Source organism: Onychostruthus taczanowskii, unplaced genomic scaffold (assembly GCF_017590055.1).
Source record: "Onychostruthus taczanowskii isolate IOZ18803 unplaced genomic scaffold, ASM1759005v1 scaffold30, whole genome shotgun sequence".
Lineage (NCBI taxonomy): Eukaryota > Metazoa > Chordata > Aves > Passeriformes > Passeridae > Onychostruthus > Onychostruthus taczanowskii.
Genome location: NW_024500350.1, coordinates 5,594,522 through 5,615,798, shown reverse-complemented (window position 1 = coordinate 5,615,798; position 21,277 = coordinate 5,594,522). Strand labels below are relative to the sequence as shown.

Sequence of the window (21,277 nt, the reverse complement as noted above, 5' to 3'; positions counted from 1 at the left end):
ACGATTTCCTGAGCAATTTTCTTCCTACCAGCTGGTTCCTGTGTTCCCTGGAGTCCATTGCTCTTTTTGAATGCTTTAAATGGGCAGCCCCAATGCTTTCAGAAATAATGAAGTAGCATTTCTGTTACTAAATAGTTCCTGGCATTTTGTATTTTTAACTGTTCCTCTAGAATTTAATTAAATCAAGAGAGCATTCAATGGGTTTATTTAAAAAAAAAAAAAAAAAAAAAAAAGAAAACAAAATTATTTTTGCTTCCTGGAAATATCAGCTATAGAACATTGTGCCCCAAAGGAAAAAGCACATTGTGAGCTTATTACTGATTCTTACAGTGGATGCACAACTTCCCTGAATTTCATGGCACTAATTCATGGTAGCCTTTTAGCTCAGTGCTGTTTCCAAGTCTCAGAATCATGAGGAAAATGTATTGCAGACACAGTGTAAGTCACATGGGTCACTGAGATGCCTAAATAATTAAATTATCGACACAGGCACAGAAGGATACTGTGCTGCAGCTGCAAATGACCTGGATTTTCAAAATATCTCCATCGTTCACCTTGCGTAGAACAGGAGGCTTGCTGTTCCAAACAAGGTCCTAAAGGATTTAAATGTGTGTGCATGGGTGGGTTGGGGAAGCTTGCAGCTTCCACTGAGGCAGTTCAACCAAAATTTTGATTTTCAGTGTAACAACAACTCACACTGACTGTTCCCAGCAAACACCTGCACATTGCTGTAGTCCTTAGAGGGGGAAACCCCCAAGTCCAGAGAGTTGGGTTTTTTACACAGTGACAGAATCTGGTACAAAGATTGGAGAATACAATAAAAACAATCCAAATTGTTGACCTTAATGCTTGTAAGCAAAGTCTCCATTCCCAAAAAATCCAAGGAAAAACAGCAGTGAAAGCAGGCAGTGCTGAACACGATGTGAGCAGCAGGGTGGAGAATGCGTTCCTGCAAAAACTCGAGCGTTTTACACAAAGCTGTTCAGGCACAAGCCTAAAATACATTCTGTTGCAGAAGTCATTGAAACTGCTTGTAACAGTTATTCCAGGTGGATTTTGTGAGGGTGTTGTTCTGTAACAGCCTTGAATTTCTTTAACTCTTGCAGATTTTTGACAAAGAAGCTAAAGATCTGGAGCGAGAAGTCTGCTTTATTGATATTGCCAGCGATGAGATTCCCGAGCGCTATTACAAGGAATCAGAGGTAAGAGGCAACTTGGCTGTGAACTGGTGAGGAAGGGAAGGTAAGAGGCTTTAGAACAGCCTGGATAGGAATCAAAACCATTTTATTTTTGTATTAAATCTTGCTGGTCAGTAATATCTCAAGAGCCTTTGGTCAGAGGGGAAGCAGCCAGCAGCCTCTGTCTAGATTGCCCAACACTTTCTTTTGCAGATGATTCTTTGAAATGCTTTCCTACCTTTATCAGAACACATCCTGTACCAGACCATTGATACTCAGCTGAATTAGTCCAAACTAGAAAAGGCTTTTCCTTTGCATTATGAAGCTCTGTGAAGAGTTTGCAGATCTGAGCACTTTTAAACACCCCTGCTGTCCTTACTTGCATCCCACACTGATCAGTGAACCCTGCAAAGTGTCCAAGAGCTGCAAAGGACAGATGTGCTGCAGTGACAAGGGGCTGATGCACAATTGCTTGAAGGGAACAATGTCACAAGACCAAGAGGGACTGAAGCACACTGCAGACTGCAGCAGATCTGCCAAAAAGCATCAATGGCAGCAGGCAGAGTCACTCTGAAAATTCCCTCGGAAATTGCTCCCATGTATATTTGATGGAGCACATCTCTGAAGAGCGTGCTTCTTCTAGGTCAATGCAATTCACTGCTTGAAATCAGCAGCCACCATGCAAATGAAGATGAGGTCTCAATGTTTTAATCTCAGAGTTGATAAATGATGGTTCACAACAAGCAGCTAGAGAGGAATGATCAGATCTATGCTCGCATTTAATTTTGGAGATATGATTTGCCTCTGGAGCCAAGTCTATATTCATAGCTGGCAGTGAGTATGGCAGCTGTTTAACTATCTAAAACGGGACTACATAATCATTTTTAGGATAGAAAGTGAGGACTTGCCAAGGAATATATTTCTATACTATAGGAGACATGATTTTCAGACTAAAAATGTAGAGTACTTGTTATCTTCCATTTATATAGATCCTATTTTGAATGTTATGTACGGGTCATAAACCAAAACTGAGCCTACAGTAGAATGAAAAGTAATTTTATTACTTTCCTTAGATAATGAAACCTATCTGTTTAGTACCAAAAATTATATAACCTCTCATGAAACAGCTTATTGGTCCCATCATCTTATCTGAGTTCCATGGCTTCTGGTTCCATTTAGGACTGAGCTGCTAATGGAACAGGTCAGCATTTGAATGTACCTTAAAGAAATCCTGTGAGATTTTTCATCTCATTCTCTGCACTTCAGAAATTGTAAACACAAAGGTGACAACCAGTTTTGCAACTTTCCTGCTCATTTTTAATAGCCAACTATTAAGCATAATTTCCCTGTGATTAATCTCCTGTTACAGAAAAACAGGCTCATCTTAAAGGAGAAAAGCATTTCAGAGTCTTTGTTTGCTCTTTCAAAGACAAATCTAAAAACCCAATTCCAAGCGAAATGGAATTTTATATGGCTTTAAACAACAAAAATAGCCCAGCATCTGTTGTTTTTTTCTGTACTGATGGATAATTTTTCTGTTGACTACCAAATTCTGTTTCAGAATTCATACAGAGCAGTAAGAACACCTTTAGTATTTAACTGTGTACATGCTGTAATTGATAATGAATTAATAGTAATTGAAAATAGTGGACCTTCCAAAGCTTACAAACTCTGGGGGTTTTATGCTACCATATGATGAACATGAAGCCAAATGCCCATTTCTGATGAGGCCTCCTTCATAATTTAGAGACTATAAAAAGATTATTTATGTTTGTAAATGTAATTTACGTCTGTTTTCAATCAGAATTCTATGCAAATGAGAAAGGGTTTGTGTTTCCCAAATAGCAGCTTCCGATAAACCCAGTTTGTGTAAGCTTTTGAAAGGTATTTTAGTTGCACTAATAACAACAATTTGCCTGCTTTTAAACATGTAATCTGAGCTGATACGAAATTTAAAGATTAAAAATTAAGTGCAATCCTCAGGATTTAACAATTAGATCCCACATGATAAATGCCCTGACTCCCATCCAGAAAGACCAATGAGAACAATTTTAACTTCAGGCATGTCAGTAATCTCTTCGTTTCGGTGGCTCTTTCACAGGCTTAAAATAAAGCAAGTTCTTTATCAGGGTCAGCATATTTGGCAGCTTCTAGAAATGAGCTTTAGTTTTCTTTACATCCTGATGAAAGCTCATTCCTCTTCAATTAAAAATATACTTGAGATTTAACAGCAAATGTCATTATTTAGCTGTAATACTGCATACTAGAGAGTGGCTTAAATAATTTAAAGCCTTCACACAGTACTTCCTCTGGTTGCTCTGTGCTGGGACTTACGAGCCTGATGATAGAAGGACAAAGCCACTGTGTCCTCCCACCTGTGATCTAAAATGTAGTTTTTCAGTTGTCCTGACATGAATCTTAAAAACAGATTCCATTTTCATTTCCATAATAGTGATTCACACATAAAAAGACAAAATATGTAAATAATCCTTGTATGTATAATATTCCATTTGAGTTGAACAGCTCATTCTCACCGGTGCTGAGAGGGGAAATATGTTCCGCAAAAATGTCCTGGCTGAAGGGAAAATGATTGAATTCAACTGTGTGCATATTTGCTTTTCTCTCTTTCTAAATATTAACTAAAATTGAAAAGTGAAGAATCCAGTTAGCTGGAGGCTTAAGGAGAGCTGTTGCTTCATTGCAGGACACTCCAAGGGAGCCTCTCCCAGTAACACTGAGGGATCTCTTGAGCAGAATCCTCCAAGTGATTGGGATGCCCTTAAGGATGAAGGGCTTGGCAGTGTGCACAGGGGACTGAAATCACCAGGTCAATAGTGAATCAGAAGGCAGCTTTGTGAGCTATTACAAACCCTTCAGAGCCCAGCTCTGTCATGGGGCTGAGCTGATTTCTGTCTTTGTGGAAGGCTGGAGGAGGTGAAACTGCAGCAATTCAGGTGTCCTAAAGCAGGTGATCTCCTTTTAATTTCATGACCACCTACAAACTCCATTGTGAAGTAGCCACATCTCAAATACAAGATTTTTTTACAAGGTTGATTCTAGATCCCAGCTAACAAGTTTGCCTGTTTATCTGTAAGGAGCCATGTGTTTTCCAAACCTGGATGTACGTATTGCATCAAGTACAAAATTTTGTATTTCTGTACAGAGAATGTACCAGCCAGGTAAGAGGGTAAGAGTAGTTGTACATTTTGTGAAGTCATTTCCTTGTGACTTTAGCATCAATGAATATGTATCAGTAGCTATACAGACAGATATATTTGTCTGAAATATAGAAAAGAACAAAGCTGAGCTATGCTGAGGGGTGAGGGCCTCCAGTGAATCATTCATGAAATGAAACATTTATCATAGCTGTGAGCTACTGAGCAAAATGTTCAGTGCAAACATATTCAAGTTCTCAGAATTAACAATGTTTCATTTCCTGTTTATAACAAAGCAACAGAGAGCTGGACAAATGGAATAAACTTTCCAGGCTGCTTCTAAACAGATTCCATGCAGCTGCTGCAGTTTCCTTCTTGCATTGCTGGCTTTTCTCCTTTAGCACAGCTGCTCTGGGATAGGTCCACCTTACGCCTGTCCAAGTGCTTTCAGAGTAACAAAACCCCTGTCACATCACTAAATGATGGTAGCTGAAATAACCCAGCTGCTTCAGCCCCCCATAAGTGTGTCAGCACAGGGGTTCAGTGAAGGATATGAAAAAGTACAAACATTTCCTTTTCCTTACTCACTTGGTGTGTGAGTTTACATAAAGGCTGGCTGGATTATCATGTTTTAACAACTCAGAACTGTCCCTATATTTACAGTTCTTAAGTATTTAGCTGGATCTTCCAGAAAATACCATTTAATAGAAATTTTTTTAAAAGTCCTTAAAAAATGACTCCACATAAATGTCTATGATAGCATCTCTACATCAATAAATCTTTCCCGAGCCCTGGCTATAAAAGCTGAAATCTAAAATGGAGCAACTACAGCTGATGCTGACATGCCAGATGACAGGTATTAGACCCATGATTGGTTCTGAAATTCAAGATGAAACTAAATGGTCTTCAGCATAAAAAGGGAAAAAAATGATTGCACTTCAAAAGCACCATGATATTGCCATAGGAGTCTGAAAAAATTAATCCAGGCATTAAAGAGAAGGAAGGATCTGTTTCAGGGACATCTGGCTACTTCCAGGGAGAGGACGGGATGCGTGGCACAAGCAGGGTGCACTTTCACCTCTGGCAGCAGGTTCAGCCTGGGGACCTTTGCCCGTGCTGGAAGGGCCACACAAGCAGCCAGGGGAGACAGAAGGGTGACAAGGCTGCTGAGGTGTCCCATGCAGGCTGCCAGCACACACAAGGAGGTGCTGCCAGCTCCAGGGTGGAGTGGCAGCTTCCAATCAGGCCTGGTACCATGGCAGAGCTGAGGGCAAGTGTGCCAGGCAGATTTGGAGGTTTTCTGTAAACAACAATTGCATTTCATTATTTAACTCTGAGTACAAAGTAACAGGTCAGAATTAATTGTGAAAAGGCATTGCAACAACCCAGTGCTGGGTTTGCTTCCTGGAAAGGGCGTTACCATTCCGCGTCTGATGCCCGTGACGTCCGTGAGGAAAGTTAAGTAAATAAATGTTAAATGATAAATAATAGACTCTATCAATAAACACATTGACTCGTGGTCTAAGTAATAAAACCTGGGAGAGTGCTATGTTTGAATCCATATCCCACATACAGAGGCTTTTATTTCATTGTAATTTTACATTTCATTCTCAACTAAGCCCAGCTCACGGGTTATGATGTTTCTGCTCTGTTGGCAGAAGTGCTATTTTTAAATCACTCTGCACCTGGCAATAATGTATTGCAAATACAGAGTAGGTTTTGCTCCTCTAGCAAAAGGATTTGCCAGATGGGCTTTCCTAATAAATTGTGTCTGATAAAAGGACAAGAAGGTTATTTAAACAAAAAGATTTTAGCTATGCCATTACATTTAAAACAGATTGAGGATTTTGCCAGTAGATAAATCAAGGGGAAAATAGTGAATAGACACAGTATTCTTTGGATGATGCCTTCTCTAGGAAGAAAGGCATGGGTGTTTAAAAGCAAAAATAAGGAACACACAAAATTAATTATCTAAATAATAACATGAAAGTGAGGTCAGAGCAAAGTTCAGCTGGCACAGCTTCTTGTTACAGGAAGAAAAGCTTCAAGTACGTGTGCCATGAGTGCTGCCGAGAGTAGCAGTGCTGGATACCAGCATAATTTCTGTTTGCTTTTAATGGAAAATTATCAGCCCTACTTCATTTTTTTTGTTATAGAAGGACCTTCTGTGCCTAATTGCAGAAACAATTCCAGGTTGTGAGTCTTAATTTAGCAATTTGAACCCATGAGTAAGGCACATAAAATCATTCTTGTCCAAGTTCTCACTAATTTCAGTAGGCTTTGGATCAGGCATTGAAGAGCAGAAGATGAGCAGTCCTGGTTCCACCAAAGTCCCTCTGGCATGGCCTGCTGCCCATGGCTGTGGTCAATAGCAGAAGCTAGGAAAAGTGTAAAAATATAGAGGTGAATGTAGAGATTCTTCCCCTAAAAGCTTCCTTGTATGATCCATAGCACAAGCAATTGCTGAGACAGAATTTGTGTGTTTCTAAAATAGTCAAGATGTTGTTAAACATGTAATTTTTTAGCAGCTGGGTTAAAGCCCAGGGATATTAGCTCCTTACAAGAGCTCACCTCTGTCAAACATTTGTGTCCTTTGAGCTGATGGCCCAGACCTGGAATTCTCAAGGTGACTTTGCCCAATGTCACAGTGTGCCTTGCATCCCCCTGCTTGGCTCTTGTGCAGCCTTTGAGTCTCAGCTCCCTGAGCAAGCACTCAGGAAAGTCTTTAACACCTTGATCTTTCATACAGCAGGCTGGAAATCTGTTCCTCTGAGGCCTGGCTTCCATTCATAGTCTGCAGTTTTATAGTATCAATATGTTAATGTTTCCAGAGAGGCAGGAATTTCCCCAAGAGCTGTTTGATGTGAGTTGCTGAACTGGCTCTTCCCGTGGAGCTCTCCAGCCAATTTGTGACTAATCCTCACGTCCTTCAAGAAGAAGGGACAGGATTAAGGGATGCAGAGGTGCCATCTCTGGGTGCTCTTAAGGGAATTTGCACCTGGGAGTGATGTCATGGATCAGTTGCATTTACCACACAGTTGGTGGGTGATTTGTGGGCCGCCAAGTTCAGAGTGATTCCCACTGTGTGTCCCCTTGTCTGTCCCCCCTGTCTGTTAAACTCACCAAACCAAACCAGACCCAACCCATAAAACTTGGGAAGGAGCAGTGATGCAAGGCAGTTATTAATTATTTCATTTTTTGTTAGAATTTCTTGATATTTGATACTGACTCAAATTGATTACACTAAATCCCTTTGGACTGCACTGAAGTTATTCCATTATAGTTCTGGTTATCTCTGAAGGACTGTAAAGGACAACACTCAGAATTATTAAAGTGTGTATCTGAAATGCTGAATCAAGGCAATGGCTCCATCACACCAGCACTGTGTGTGTGTGTAAAAAACAGCAGCCCCTGACCTATAGGAAACTATTTTCCTTTTTAGAGATTCTTGTTTCACAGTGGAATATTTTGCAAGCATATTCGATATCATATTTTCTGTAATGATTTCTTTTCTTAAGGAACCTCCAACTAGAATGTTATGTCTTTCTGAATATTATGTTTTCTTCCCTTTTTTCTTTTTATTGGTGTTATTATTACATTGATTGCTTCAGGCAATGATCAATTATTAAACAGCTCTTTCAAACAGAAAATGTGTAGATCCATCTGTGGTTGAGCTTTGCTGGGTGAGAAGATTGGCAGCAGCCTGTGACCATGAGCTGTGCTGTACAGGGGGTGTTGCTCTGATAAATGATGATGCTGAAGTGTTTTTATGGTGATTTAACATTGAAACCTTATTATACTGTGAGCTCAAAGTCTCCCCTTTGCAAAGCCTGTGTCAGCAATAAAAGCAGTGACTTTCACAGGGAGGAAAGACTATCATCAGAGCTTTGGAGAGAACTTTAATGGCAGAGCTTCAGTTTAGGATAAAACCAGAAGTCAAGAGATAACTGAACAGTAGGGAACAGGAATGCTGGGTGATACATAAATTCACACTGAATGAAGCAAAATGAAGATCAGAGTAGTTATCAATTTTTTGTGGTTTTTCTCCTGATTGTCATCCATTTAATGCATAATTTAAGCACTATTTAAGTACATGATTAACTACTTTTATTACAAAGGATCTTCCCAGACCTCAGCACTGGAGAAAGAACACAGCTGAGCACTGCTGGTTACTCTTCAGGACAGATTTTAGAAGCTCCACTATGAATTTTCTGAAATGACATAATTTTCAAGTTCTGACAACCAGTACTTAACCATAAATTATTTCTATTTACAAGATATAATTAGCAGGATTGGACATAAAGGGAAATAGAATTAAACCAATATGGAAAATAACACTTTCATAGATAAAACTGTATCTACTACAGATGAATGTAAACTTTAAAAAGATGAACTAATGACTTTAATGGTTTTATGAAATTATGTTGTAATTTCAATGTTGTAGTTTCTTTCATTTCCCAGTTACTGAAAGAGAAACAGAGCTGGGATTACTCATTGTCTGCTCATAACTTAGTTATAACCAGAAATGGATAAACTGCAGGAGTTTCCTACTTAGCTTAGGATGAACAAGTGCACTTAAACTGAAGGTGGCATTGTCAGGGTCAGTGTTGAAGTGTCAAAGCTCCAACTGGACACAATTTCAGGAGACAGGCACAGGTGGAACATACAAGCAGTTCACACCAAGGGGCAGTGGAAAAGCAGGCTCTGAAGAAGCCAGGTTTTTTTTCTTTCCTTTTTTTTTTTTTTTCCAATGCCATAAATAACCCTTGGAGTGCACTGCACTGTAATGACTTGCAATAACAGATTTTCTCACAGCAGAAGACATCCTGGATGATATGATTGTCAATGCATCTCCAAGAATATGCTGCCATTGATTCACTGCCAGGCTTGGATTTTAGGATATCCTACTGCATTTTAATAGTCAATTTCCTATTACTTGTTCATAATGTTTATTAGCATGTTTTGTGTCTTATCACAACTTTTACTTTAGCAAACTGACAAACACAGCTTCCCCTCCTGCATTTCCCTGTATGTTTTCTTTGTTTTGCAGGATCCCAAATACTTCAAGTCACAGAAAACTGGGAGAGGCCAATTGAAAGAAGGCTGGAGAGAGACCCATCAGCCAATCATGTGTTCCTACAAACTTGTGACTGTGAAATTTGAAGTCTGGGGACTTCAAACCAGAGTAGAGCAATTTGTACACAAGGTCAGTGAAAAAGGAGCTGTTCCTTATCCTTCACATAAGCAGAATTGGAGCACTCACAGGAATGTGGCCACGGCTGTGGAGAAGCCTGGGAGCTCGGCCCAGTCTGCTCAGACCTCTCACAAGGTCTCAAAGAGCTGGAGCAGAGCCCAGGACTTCACTCTGGGTACAAACGTGACAAAGCCCAGAGCTGCTCAGGCCTAAGGTTGAGAAAAACTATCAATAACATTTTCAGTGCTGTGACCAATGTATGAGCTGAAGTATTTCTGAGTACACAGGGGTCCCATACACACAGCAGTGAGGTGAAGAATCCCTGAGAAACAGACAGTGGGGAAGTTTTCCAATCAATCTACTAAAAATTCAATTAATGAATAGCATAACTACAAGGTGATAAAATTTTTCATAGTATTGACCTTCTACATGTTTGAAAAACTTAGAAGGGAAAAGAAGAGGTCCAGAATGTCTAATTGGCCAAAGATTAGTGGAATCTCTACACATTCCCAAATGGATTCCTTGCTAGTCAAAGCCATGATTCAGTGCTGGCAACAGATCCAGTTCCAGTGGGAAGCTGGACTAGGAGCCCTTCAGAGCCAGAATTACTTTCTTTTTAGACACAGAACTGCCAGAGGGTTTCTCACTCTCAATCCTGTTGAACGACAGAGATGAGATGTTTTTTGCTGCTGAGGCCTTTAACCCTTTCCTTGTTTGCAGGTGGTCAGAGACATCCTCCTGATCGGTCACCGGCAGGCGTTTGCCTGGGTGGATGAGTGGTATGGTGAGTGTCCTCCAGAGCCAGCCCCTTTCAGGGGGCTGACACAAACCTGGGACAATTAACTGCAGGTTCCCATCTGCTTCCATGGATCGTCAGGTCCTAAGGTGAATTGTTCATGGAGGAGGTGGAACCATGTTAAAGATGTTAAAGATCATCTCCTTCCACCCCCTGCCATGGTCAGCGACACCTTCCACTAGATCAGGCTGCCCATCCAGCCTGGCCTTGGACCCTTCCAGGGATGCTGGGCATCCTGGGATGCCCAGGGGATTCAGGCAGCAGCCAGGGATGCCTTTCCATCCCAGCATGTCAGTGGACCTGCACCAGTGCCCTGACCTGCACTGCAGGCAGGAGTTGTCTGTATGGAGAACCTCATGCAGGTTTGAACAAAACTTCTTCTTAAGGCTGCCTTAACTTGCAGCCATTTCCATACTGCAAAATCCCAAGGCCTCTGACCCAACACATTTCCAGCTTTTTAGGAAAGTTTTAAGCTATTGATATGGATTGCAACAAAGAAAAGATGGAGCTTTTCTGAAAAAGATGTACATGAGCATAAATCCTACAGGGTCTGATTCAGCAGCAGCTGCATGCACAAAGTGTTGGGAGCCCATGAGGCAGCTGTGGGAATAGGGACACTTCCAGCAGAACAGAGCAATCTGAATATAAAACCAGAAATCACACTGTCTAAAGTGAGCTCACTGGCTTTGTACCTTTTACATGCATTTTCTGTAAGACATATCCATCACCACAGCTACTCTCAAAACAGGCTCTGAAATAGGCCATGGAAATACCATAGGAATTTGGCAATATATTTAGAATGTTTATTTAGGCCCTCCTCAAGCTTCAGGAAACACCAGTTTGGGCATTTCGTGGGTGAGGGACATCTCTCTCACCAGAGCTCAGAACCATTGTGCATTGCTCAGGAACAGTCATTGCTGCAAACACATCTCAGAGGTGTCACAGCCCTGCACTGGAGTGTAGCCACCAACTCAGTGGGCTCATTGTTTGGAAATAGGAAAAAAATTGCTTTTGCAATCACAGTGTTCTTATAAATTTAATACTGCATGAAAATCTTATGCTGTAATGGTCATAAAAATACTGAAACTGCTAAAAATATCTTTTTCTATTGGGATAGCTGTAAATTAGTGAGAGAATTTTATATCCAGTGAGAGAGTTCTTCAAGGCTATTTTTTTTTTTTTAAATTTTAGATTTGTTTCTTTTTTTTCTTTTTTTTACCTGAAATAGAACAATCCATTCTATTTTCCTGTACCAAGTCAGGGAAACTGGTAACTTTAAATAAAACAGCCTGACTTCATGTAAAAATTGAGCCCATAAATTTGCTCCCAGTCTACCCAAAATATCTATACAGTGAGAGATGGAAAATATTACTGAGGAGCAAAGTGTCAGCTGCACTTTAGCAGTTACTGATAATGATGACAAATGAATAGCCATGAAGTTAAACATACCAAGTAGGTTTAGCTCAAAAACATTTCACTATGAATTTTCCCCTCCTAAGTCTAAAATCTCCCTACCAAAAATATTCTTTCCACAGATGAAATATTGTGATACACAATTATCTTGTGGATTTTCCTTGTCAGAGTGAGCCTTTTTACTAATACAGTATATTTTTAAGAGCTTAATTATCAGCCTAAGTACAAAACATAAAAATCTGGGCTTAATAAAATAGATATAATAATCTAGCATCGAAAATATATTTTTAAGTGTCTATTAACACCTTTTGAAATGAAAGTTTGAGAAAGACCTGGAGATTATGGTAGTCAGCTAAACTGAATCAAATAATCAGTGTAATAAAGAATGTGTTATGTTAATGACTGGTTGCTGTTACTGACCCTGTAAGTATGAATGTGTTTTGTCATTTAATTTACTAAAGTCTACTTAGCTTTATTATTAAGAAATTCTATTTTCTCAGTGTTACTTACTAATAAAGAGCATGTTCTGTGCTTGGCAGAGTGCATCCCAGCATGTTACTGACACAGCTTCTGAGCTTGTTTCTCATTCCAGACAACAGTAAAAGACTGAAAGAGTATGAGCTAGGGGTGTTCCATGTTTCCTTTTCAAATTCCTTGATCAAAATTTTAGACTGCATTTCTTTTTACTGATGAATTATGACATGATGCTGCCACTACAACAGCTGAAGTTGTATCTTGCCTTAAAAGCTGCATCATAAAATGCAGCAGGAGCCTCACAGCACAGAACAGGGAGTGGTGTGATACAAGAATTCCCAAATCCCAGTGGCTCATCATAAACTTGAGGAATATGGGAGCCCCAAGAGCAGATCACAGTGCATGACCAAAGGGGCACCCAGTTGCAAGCAGACTGTGCTAATAAAATGCTCTTTGAGTGTTTTGAGTCCAAAGTTGGTGGCTGTTTTTACGAGGCTCTGAAGCTACCAAAGCATCGTAAAGAACAGACCAAACTCTGACACTGCTCCTCTTCTGACTCCTCACTCCCCAGTGCATTTATGGAAAGCATGGGAATACTCAGAAGAATCACAGGTCAATTACTGGATTCTTTATGTTTTTGCTGGACTTGTGGTTGATGACAAATCCTGTTAAAGGTGTTAACCATTGCCTGGTGTTCCACACCTGACAGGCTGTGCTGGGTGACACCCCCAGCAGGCTGGGCAGTGCTCAGTGATCCTGCTGCTGGGATCAGCCTCATTTGAGGGATATTTCTAATTTTCATCATTCATTCAATTGCTTGAGGCTACATAGCCATTAACTTGTCACTATTAATTCACTTGCCAGTTTAAGTGTTAGTTTCTGGAATCTAAACTGGTGTGGGCTCTAACACTAACAGTTTTTCTGGTTATGAGATGTACAATGCAAAGTTAACAAAAACTCTTTTTGCAAGTGCTGGAAAGGTAAGTAAATATTTCTAATATTTCTGTATCTATCCTTTGTTCCAAAGGATCTTCTAAAATTTCTTTAGAAGATCTTGGCCTTTGTCAAGGCCTGCACTTCAGTACTTCCTGCCTACCTTACATCACACGGATACTCCTAAAAAATTTCCACTCCTTCCTGTTCTCTGACTCCCTTTGACTTAACCTCGCACCTTCCTTGGCTGACACAACTACCTTTATGAGGCAATTTTCATAAAGCTAGTTGCTCCTTGCTTTTTAAAAAATCCTTTGTTGGCTTCTGCTGAAAGACTTTGTGTTCCTAGAACCTTCTCCTTAGGAAAAAAAAAATTAAGTTTGCACTGAATCAATGGAAAATGCCAACAATTTTGAACTTTTTACAGATATGACTATGGATGATGTTCGAGAATACGAGAAAAATATGCATGAAAAAACCAACATTAAAGTTTGCAACCAACATTCATCTACTGTGGATGAAATAGAGAGCCATGCCAAAGCAAGAGTATGTCTAATTTTTAAAACATATTGCCCATCCTCAGCCAATGCATCTGCACAGACCAGAAAAGAGCAACCAACTGCTGATCAGTCAGTGGAATTCTGGGGAGGTTTTGCTTCAATAAGAACAGAATCTTTCTCCATGAAGTGCAATCCTACCTTTGGTTTGCACTGTAACCCTGCCAGTTATGTAAGGGAGGGTGGGGTTGGGCTCATATACAGCTCCCTGGCTTCCAGGAAAACACAATGCTCAAATTTCAGTTGGATGCATAAAGAGGAGGTTAAAGAGGATTTTTACTTTCTATTCTTTGAATAGTTAAAAAATGCAGGAGTTCACAGTGGTCTAGTCAAAAAGCCAAGAACATGGGGAGTGGAAAACTTCTATGGGACTCACAAGATTCTTTCTTTCACCAGGAAAAAAAAAGTCTAATGAGTTATTCACTCTTTTCAAGGTAACTTTAATGTCACCATCATTGGTTAGCTACCAACAAGGTGGGAAGTATTTTCAGAAGTATGTAACAGTTTATGGAAAAGGGCAGGTTTATGTGTAAGTTCTCTGGTTCAAAATCTGGAGATTTCATAAAGTGCTTAATTACCTAATTTGGGCTCCACAACTAGAGGTCTAAATTTAGAGGCTGATACTCTTTGCAAATTGAGAAGATCCAGTGGCCCTTGCTCCTGAAATGTCATTATTCCTTTATTTCTGCTAATGGTGCTGTGGATCTCAGTGCTGGTTTTAGTCATGAAGTCAGTGTGGGGCAAGGCTTGAAGGGCTCCAAGTCTTTCCTTGGCTCTTGCTCAGTGCCAGCTGGCCCCAGCCTGAGGAGATGTTGTCTGCATAGCCCCTGGGAAGGTAATTCTTGTGCTAGTGACACAGCAGCTTCACTGACATCAAGGTTACTCCTTAGCAGAGAATTAGTTCAGATTTTGGCTCTACACTTCAGGATTTGGTTCTGAATGAAGTCTGCCACCTGTAGTTTCCATGTGGAAAAACTGTCACTGAGGTCAGAACAGAAGTTGTTATCAATGAAAGAAAAGAAAGTGAACCTGAGTCTTCCTAGCTCAGTGTAAGGGCTGTTTTACTTGAGTGTATATTACAGCAGAAGGAAATTAAAGAAACTATAGGTTAAAAAGTAGAAGTCAATTGAAGTGTTTAATGTCTGAATTGAAAATAAAGAGTCTTGGAGGCTCCATTCAGTAAGACTTCACTTCAAAGGACAGTGCACTGAGAAACCTTCCTGTCCCCTTCATTTGTCCAAGACAGCTTTTGGTTCTTGTCATACAGAATTCCTCAATCAAAATCCCTGTGATTTCAGCAGGATTTGGGACACTTTGAGTGCAGAAATGCTCACCCACTGTTACAGGGTGTGAAATGAAATGTAAACCAGCAAAACAGGTTCAAACCTCTCTCCAACATGAGTAGGTACAGTTCTCCTGGGACCATCTGTTTATTGCCAGCACTTCTGTCAGATCTGCAACAGGCAGATTCTCACTCCTAATGATGCCAGTGTGGGCTGGAGAGGTCCCTGGAATGTGGTGCAGGGGGGAGCGAAGGCAGCCAGCACCATGCACGCTTTTGTTTATCTCATGTGATGTTGGAACACAACAGAAAGCTGCTTCCACAGCCAGGGTGCACGTCTGCAGCTGGGCAGGGGTAAAAAGCATCAGTGCCCTGAAAGGATGGGATTTTGTCACAAATTTGGTAATCCCCACTGCCAGTCCTGTGCTTCAGACACTCGAATATGTGAGACTCCTTAATTGATTAAAATACTACTGGTTTTAGTTCTACATTTTTGAGCTTATGTGGCTCAAAGAATCTATAAATGGTCTAATGGAATACTTCAAATTGATGAATTTAACTTGACATTCAGCAAAAATCTTAACACTGCCTTCAGTTGGCTCGGTGGGCGTCTTGCAGGCACTGCAGACATGGAGCAGCAGGTTCCAGAAGAGCCTTGCTGATTTTCTGCTCAACTTCCCCGTCGGTAGCAGATGTCACTCGCTGGGGTTTATCAGAGGCTCCGCACGCCCGGCTCCGCGCAGGGATGGTGCTGGGATGGCGCTGGGATGGCCTGGAATGGCGCTGGGATGGTGCAGGGATGGTGCTGGGATGGCAGAGGGATGGCCTGGGATGGTGCAGGGATGGTGCAGGGATGGCGCTGGGATGGTGCAGGGATGGCACAGGGATGGCCTGGGATGGCGCTGGGATGGCTCAGAGATGGCACTGGGATGGCGCTGGAATGGCTCTGGGATGGCTCTGGGATGGCCTGGGATGGCTCTGGGATGGCGCTGGGATGGCGCTGGGATGGCGCTGCCCTGTTGCGGGGCTCGGCGGCACCGGGACACCTCCGGCTCGGCCTGCCCGCCCGGCTTTCCCGGGGGCCCTTAGCCCCTCACCTTTCCCTCGGGTCGCAGGGAACTGAGCCGTGCATCTGTCACTTGCCCGCAGGGGTTTAAGTGCAGTTTGCGGGTGGAAAGTTGGAAGCATGGCTTTGAATGGTGCGGCTTTGCAAAGGGAGAGCGAATTCTTTAGGCTTTATTAGCGGAAAAGCAGAACAGGCTCGGTCCTTTCATGAAGCTGCAGCTCAAGTCAATGGAAGGAGAGAGAATTTTTCATCCCTTGATAATTACAGCAGATGAACAAACCATGACAAGCCTTTGCCCACTTGGCCTTATAATCTAAATGAAAAACTTAACCCTCTTTCAGTTGTATTTTGTTTGAAGTTCTGAAAAATGCTACCTGCTGACTGTATCCAAATGTACTCTTTAGTTGCCTGTGGAATAGCTGGATTTTCCCAGCAATCCCAGAGGCGGCAATCTTTATTCGGCTCAGACCCAGGTAGAGGAACCATTAGTACGTGATTAATGTACTTAAAACTTTGTTTCCTTTACATTGTGTTCATTGTGCTCCAGTCAGCGCCCCACAATGCGGAGGCACTCATGCGGAGAATCTCTTAATGAGATGCATGATAAGCAGTCATTCCCTGCTTTAGGATTTGGATGGAAGTAGTTTAACTGAGTTAATGAAGTGATTATTTGAAATTATTCTAACATGCCTTTGTCTTTCATTCCTTCTCGTTGAAGACATGACAATGGATGAAGTCCGAGAGTTTGAACGAGCCACTCAGGAAGCTACCAACAAGAAGATTGGGATTTTCCCACCGGCAATATCTATCTCTAGCATTTCCACGCCTTCCTCAACCCGCAGTGCTCCATCTAGTGCTCCATCAACCCCTCTCTCCACAGATGCTCCTGACTTCCTAACAGTTCCCAAAGATCGGCCTCGGAAAAAGTCTGCTCCAGAAACTCTCACTCTTCCAGATCCATCAAAAAAAACCTTTTAAATTAACCCTGCATGTTTCCTCCTGATAAGCCATGTCTGCCACAGGAAGAGTGACATAACTCAATTGCTACCAAGGTCGTGGTGGTTTGTTGGTTGGTTTTTTTGTTTGTTTCAGATAATCTTTCCGGTGTGGAAAGATGACTCCTTTCCTCAGACTTGATCCTTAAAACCTTCTGAAAAGTGCATGCAAGAGAAAGTAGTTTATATATTCCTAAAGTAGTGTTTCAAGCCATATGGTGCATCTTACTGACACCAATGGAACAGTCTGAGGGGATGCTATAAACGAAAACCAATCTTTCAGTAGCAGTATTCTGCCTGCAAACCCTCATCTAGGTCACAGCATTTATAATTAGGAGTAGGTATTAAGTAAATCTGCCAAGGACTTCTGAGGCAAAGTAGTGCCAACTAGAATGCAGGGTTAACAGAAAAAAAAAACCCTTCCATTTTCTTCTTTTATAACAAATTTTAAAATCTTTCCCACTCTCAGGCTTCTCCTGTGTTCATAAACCTTTGACCTGTAACTCATTGTACTTGAACACCAACAGATCCACATTTTGCTTAATATGACTCAGGATTTGGGGCCTAAAACACGAAACACAAATATTTTCAAACCTAAAATATCACTGTATCAAAGCCCCAGTTGTAATTAATTATACTGACTTTGAGGCCATTGAACTATTTCTACCTTGCACAGAATTTGTAACAGGAACCACCTATTTCTTGTAGATAATGTATTTTACTAGCTCTCCCCTGTCCTTTTGTGAGCTCAGAGTGTTGGTGTTCATCAGTGGTGTTCTGTGGCATTGGAAAAAGCTGAATTGTGCCAGTTGAGAAACAAAAGCAATGAATTCTGTCTTTTCCTCGCTGGATGAAGAGCAGTAGTCAGGCTGGGAGACCTTGAATGCAAAGGGAAGAAAACAGGAGACTCCTTTTTCTTCCTGCCTCGCATCTCTGCTAAACAGAACAATCTGACAGAGAGCTGGGTCCAGGCACTGCCTCCTTTGGGGAAGGGGGACAAAATCAGTCACTTCAAAAAGCAAACCAGTCGTGGGTGCTGTCGAGGAACCAGAAGTGGTCTTCCTGGTGTGTGTGTGTGTGAAATCACTCCTCAATCTCAGGAATTCAATTGCTGACAAGGATGTTTCCCAGAGGGAAGTGTAGATGGTGGGAGAAGGAGAAAAATAAATGGCAGGAGTGGTCTCTTCCTTCCTTCCTCTTCAAAGCATGAACTGGGTGAGACCCTTTCCTCGCTGCCCCCTCTGTGGGACACTTTGCTCTCCTCCACACAAGCTGCTGCTCGATGGCTGCTGCAGCTCCTTCTCTTGGTGACATCAGTGAGCCACTGTTCAATTCCCAGGGAATGACAGCTCCTACCTGAATCATGATCCCAGTGGGTGATACTTTGTGCCACCACTGACAGTTCATGGATGGAGGAAAAAAGAAACTTCTCCAGAGCTGAGCTGTCCCTGAATATTGAACACTGACTTTGGGGGTGCCCAAACCTGGGGCACAGTGGCTGAAATGCACTGAGCTCCTCGCTGGCTGCAGCTGCAGCACAAGTTTTGTGGAATGAGTGGTATTTAGGGGGAGGTTTTTGGAGCAGAAGTAATTCCACTGCTAACCTGCACTGAAACAAGTGTTCATTTGTCTGATAGTGAAAATCCTGCAGCCAGCAAAATCCAGGAGCTCTCTGCAGGCTTGCTGTGGTCTGACTTCCTGCATTTTCCTATGTCCTGTCCATGCTTGGCTTTGCTTTTCTTCACAGAGCTGGTAATTCTGACTCATGGCTGACCTGATGGGTGATGCTGTTTTGTTTAAAAAGAAGCTGCTGTAATACTGAAAACAAAACTTTCCTACATTGGCTTATGATTTCAGCTTAACAAGGGTGCACATTATGGAATCCTAGGATCATGTGTAATTTTTTATTGTTACTATTTAGTATCAACATTGGAACATTGGCAGCAAAGGGAAACCTTTAAAAACATAAAACATATTTTGGTTCTTTTCTCATTGCCTGACTTTGGCCCACACAGAAATAGTTCAGGTCTGCTCCACCTGAAAGTCTGTTTCAGTGGATTTTTAATCTGTCCAAGACAAACTTGCTCAGCTCTGCTCAGTGTCCTGGTGCTCACACGTGACTGTTTCTATTCACATTTTGGAATCTGGCTTTGACACAGGTAATTAGACCACAGCAGTTCCATCTTTACTCGTATTTAACTGACGGATTTCCAATACATTGATCGTTATATTAAGTAGGTTTGGGGACAAGTAATTTGTGAAAATCATTAAACAGGACAGATTGGAACATCTGCCTGGTGGAGATGTAACAGAGAGACAGATCCTGCAGTGTCAGTGACAGGACTCTCCCTGCTGTGCCCAGCTTGAGTGTCCCCACACTGGCAGGGTCAGGAGCAGCCACTCTGCCTGTGCTGCTGCCCAATCAAGGCCAATTAAAAGATCTGTAATGTGTCCCTGCTTTGGATAAGAATACCCCAGGTTTTCACTGATTGTGGAAGTGCCTAGTGCTGAGTTCTGCCTTGCTTTCCCCAGCAGTCATCACCCATCTGCTCAATGACAGGATCTTTAAATGCCTTTTTCTGTTTGGTTGGCTGCTATTTAGGGTAAGATAGCTTTTTCTAGAATATTCCCAGCAGGCACACATGAAATGAAATTAAATGAAATGAGAAGGAAGGTCTGGGTATATCAGTGTAACACCTTGAGGAGAAGGGGTTGTTTTCAGTGCTGATTTTTCCCTTTACTCTTGTGTTTTCAGACACGTTTATTAGGATTAAAATCGAGAGTTTTGCAGGTGTTCCTCACTTTGTTTGCAAAAATAAACGCTGTGATTATTTACTGGCTGCAGCCTCAGAGCTTGGTGAACACAGCCTGTGTTCCTCTTCTCTGCCACAGTGACAAGAACCCCGTGATGCAGCTCTGCTAGGACTTGGCAAGGAATTTTTTATCAAGGAGAATACAGTACAGAGCAAAAACTGTGATGAGTTTGTTCAGGTTTCTATGAAAACCTCCAGGCTCTGCTTCTACTTTTGTGGTTTTTGGATGGAACAATCATTACAAAACAACTGGCAATTCAGTGCAGCTTCAGAAGGGTCAATCTCCCAAAAAATCAAAAAGGGAGGGACCTACAAAAGTTGTTCCTGAAACATGTACTTAATGGGATTTCTTATGAATGTAATGGTTAATTTTGTAAAGGACTGGATAAATACTATGGAAAGAAACTATTTGACCTTCTTCTTTGGCTTTTTTGATTATTCTGGAAGGTGATTTTGTGACATCTAGTAGCCAATTTGCATTAATTGCTGCTGTAGAGACTTTGAAACTGAAATATTTGTTCCTTGAATTTCAGTTTGTAACAAGACCGCTATACTTTGCTAAAACTGCTTTGAAGCTTGCTGCACTATAACTTCAAAACAATGTGTTATCCTTTGAAATAAGCCAAATGTATATGCTTTTTATGAATTAGTGAGTGCAGTAAGAGAGAATTCAAAATCTTGTCAATAGGAGATTTTCTGTTGCCATTGTTTGGACTTGGTTTTCTATGTGTAAGTTAAAATTGCTAAATAAGTCTAACAATGTTTTGCTTTAAATGAACAGCATGGTCATTGAATTATGATCTCCTGTAGTTTTGTGGTGTCACTGAAGCAGGTTTTACTGGTTTATTTCATTTCTGTGATAATTCCACGTGATTCTGTTATGTCCAGTAATTAATTTCTTTTTATTTAGAGCACTGATGGCAACATCAGGCAATGCATCACCACTGTCAAAGAAGGACCAAGTCTTGATTTGCTCTGCACGTTCAATAGTGCAAGGCTCAGCAGGAGAATTTGACTGTCATTTTTCTCATATCACTTAGTTTCTGGTTTTTTCCAAGTTATTTATTATTTTTAATATTGTATTTTTCGTTGCATTTTGTTGTAAATAAACTACCAACAACTATTCTTTACAACCGTGGCTGTTTTCTCTTACTGGGTCTCCTGTAAGCAGAAACCTCCTCATTAACAAGTAACATCGACATTTCTACCCCAGCTCTGCAAGTCACTTCCTCAAAATTAAATAGCACAAAGAATTAACTTTGTGAGGAAAATTTAAAGCACTTACAGCCTCTCCTGGGTTCTGTTGTGCTCCAGCTCCGTAAAGGTTTTACCGGGGCAGGTGCCCCATCGGTCTGGCATTAGCCCATTCACTTGTAAATGGCCATTTGGTCGACAAGGAAGTTTTTCATTGGGGAATCTAA

General features: G+C 41.3%; 1 protein-coding gene across 3 annotated transcripts in view; it reads left to right on the top strand.

Moving 5' to 3' along the window:
• PITPNC1 (phosphatidylinositol transfer protein cytoplasmic 1) overlaps window positions 1–20,979 on the top strand; it is a 78,153-nt gene extending 57,174 nt beyond the window's left edge. For 2 of the 3 annotated variants that reach the window (XM_041409533.1, XM_041409532.1), the window contains exons 6-9: window positions 1,107–1,202; window positions 9,384–9,539; window positions 10,248–10,311; window positions 16,767–20,979. In XM_041409533.1, coding sequence (XP_041265467.1) covers window positions 1,107–1,202; window positions 9,384–9,539; window positions 10,248–10,311; window positions 16,767–17,026 — 576 coding nt within the window. In that variant the 3' untranslated portion in view covers window positions 17,027–20,979. Of the gene's footprint in view, window positions 1–1,106; window positions 1,203–9,383; window positions 9,540–10,247; window positions 10,312–13,570; window positions 13,690–16,766 lie in introns of all 3 variants that reach the window. The other variant, XM_041409534.1, reaches the window with a different exon arrangement.
• The last annotated feature ends 298 nt before the right edge of the window (window positions 20,980–21,277 follow it).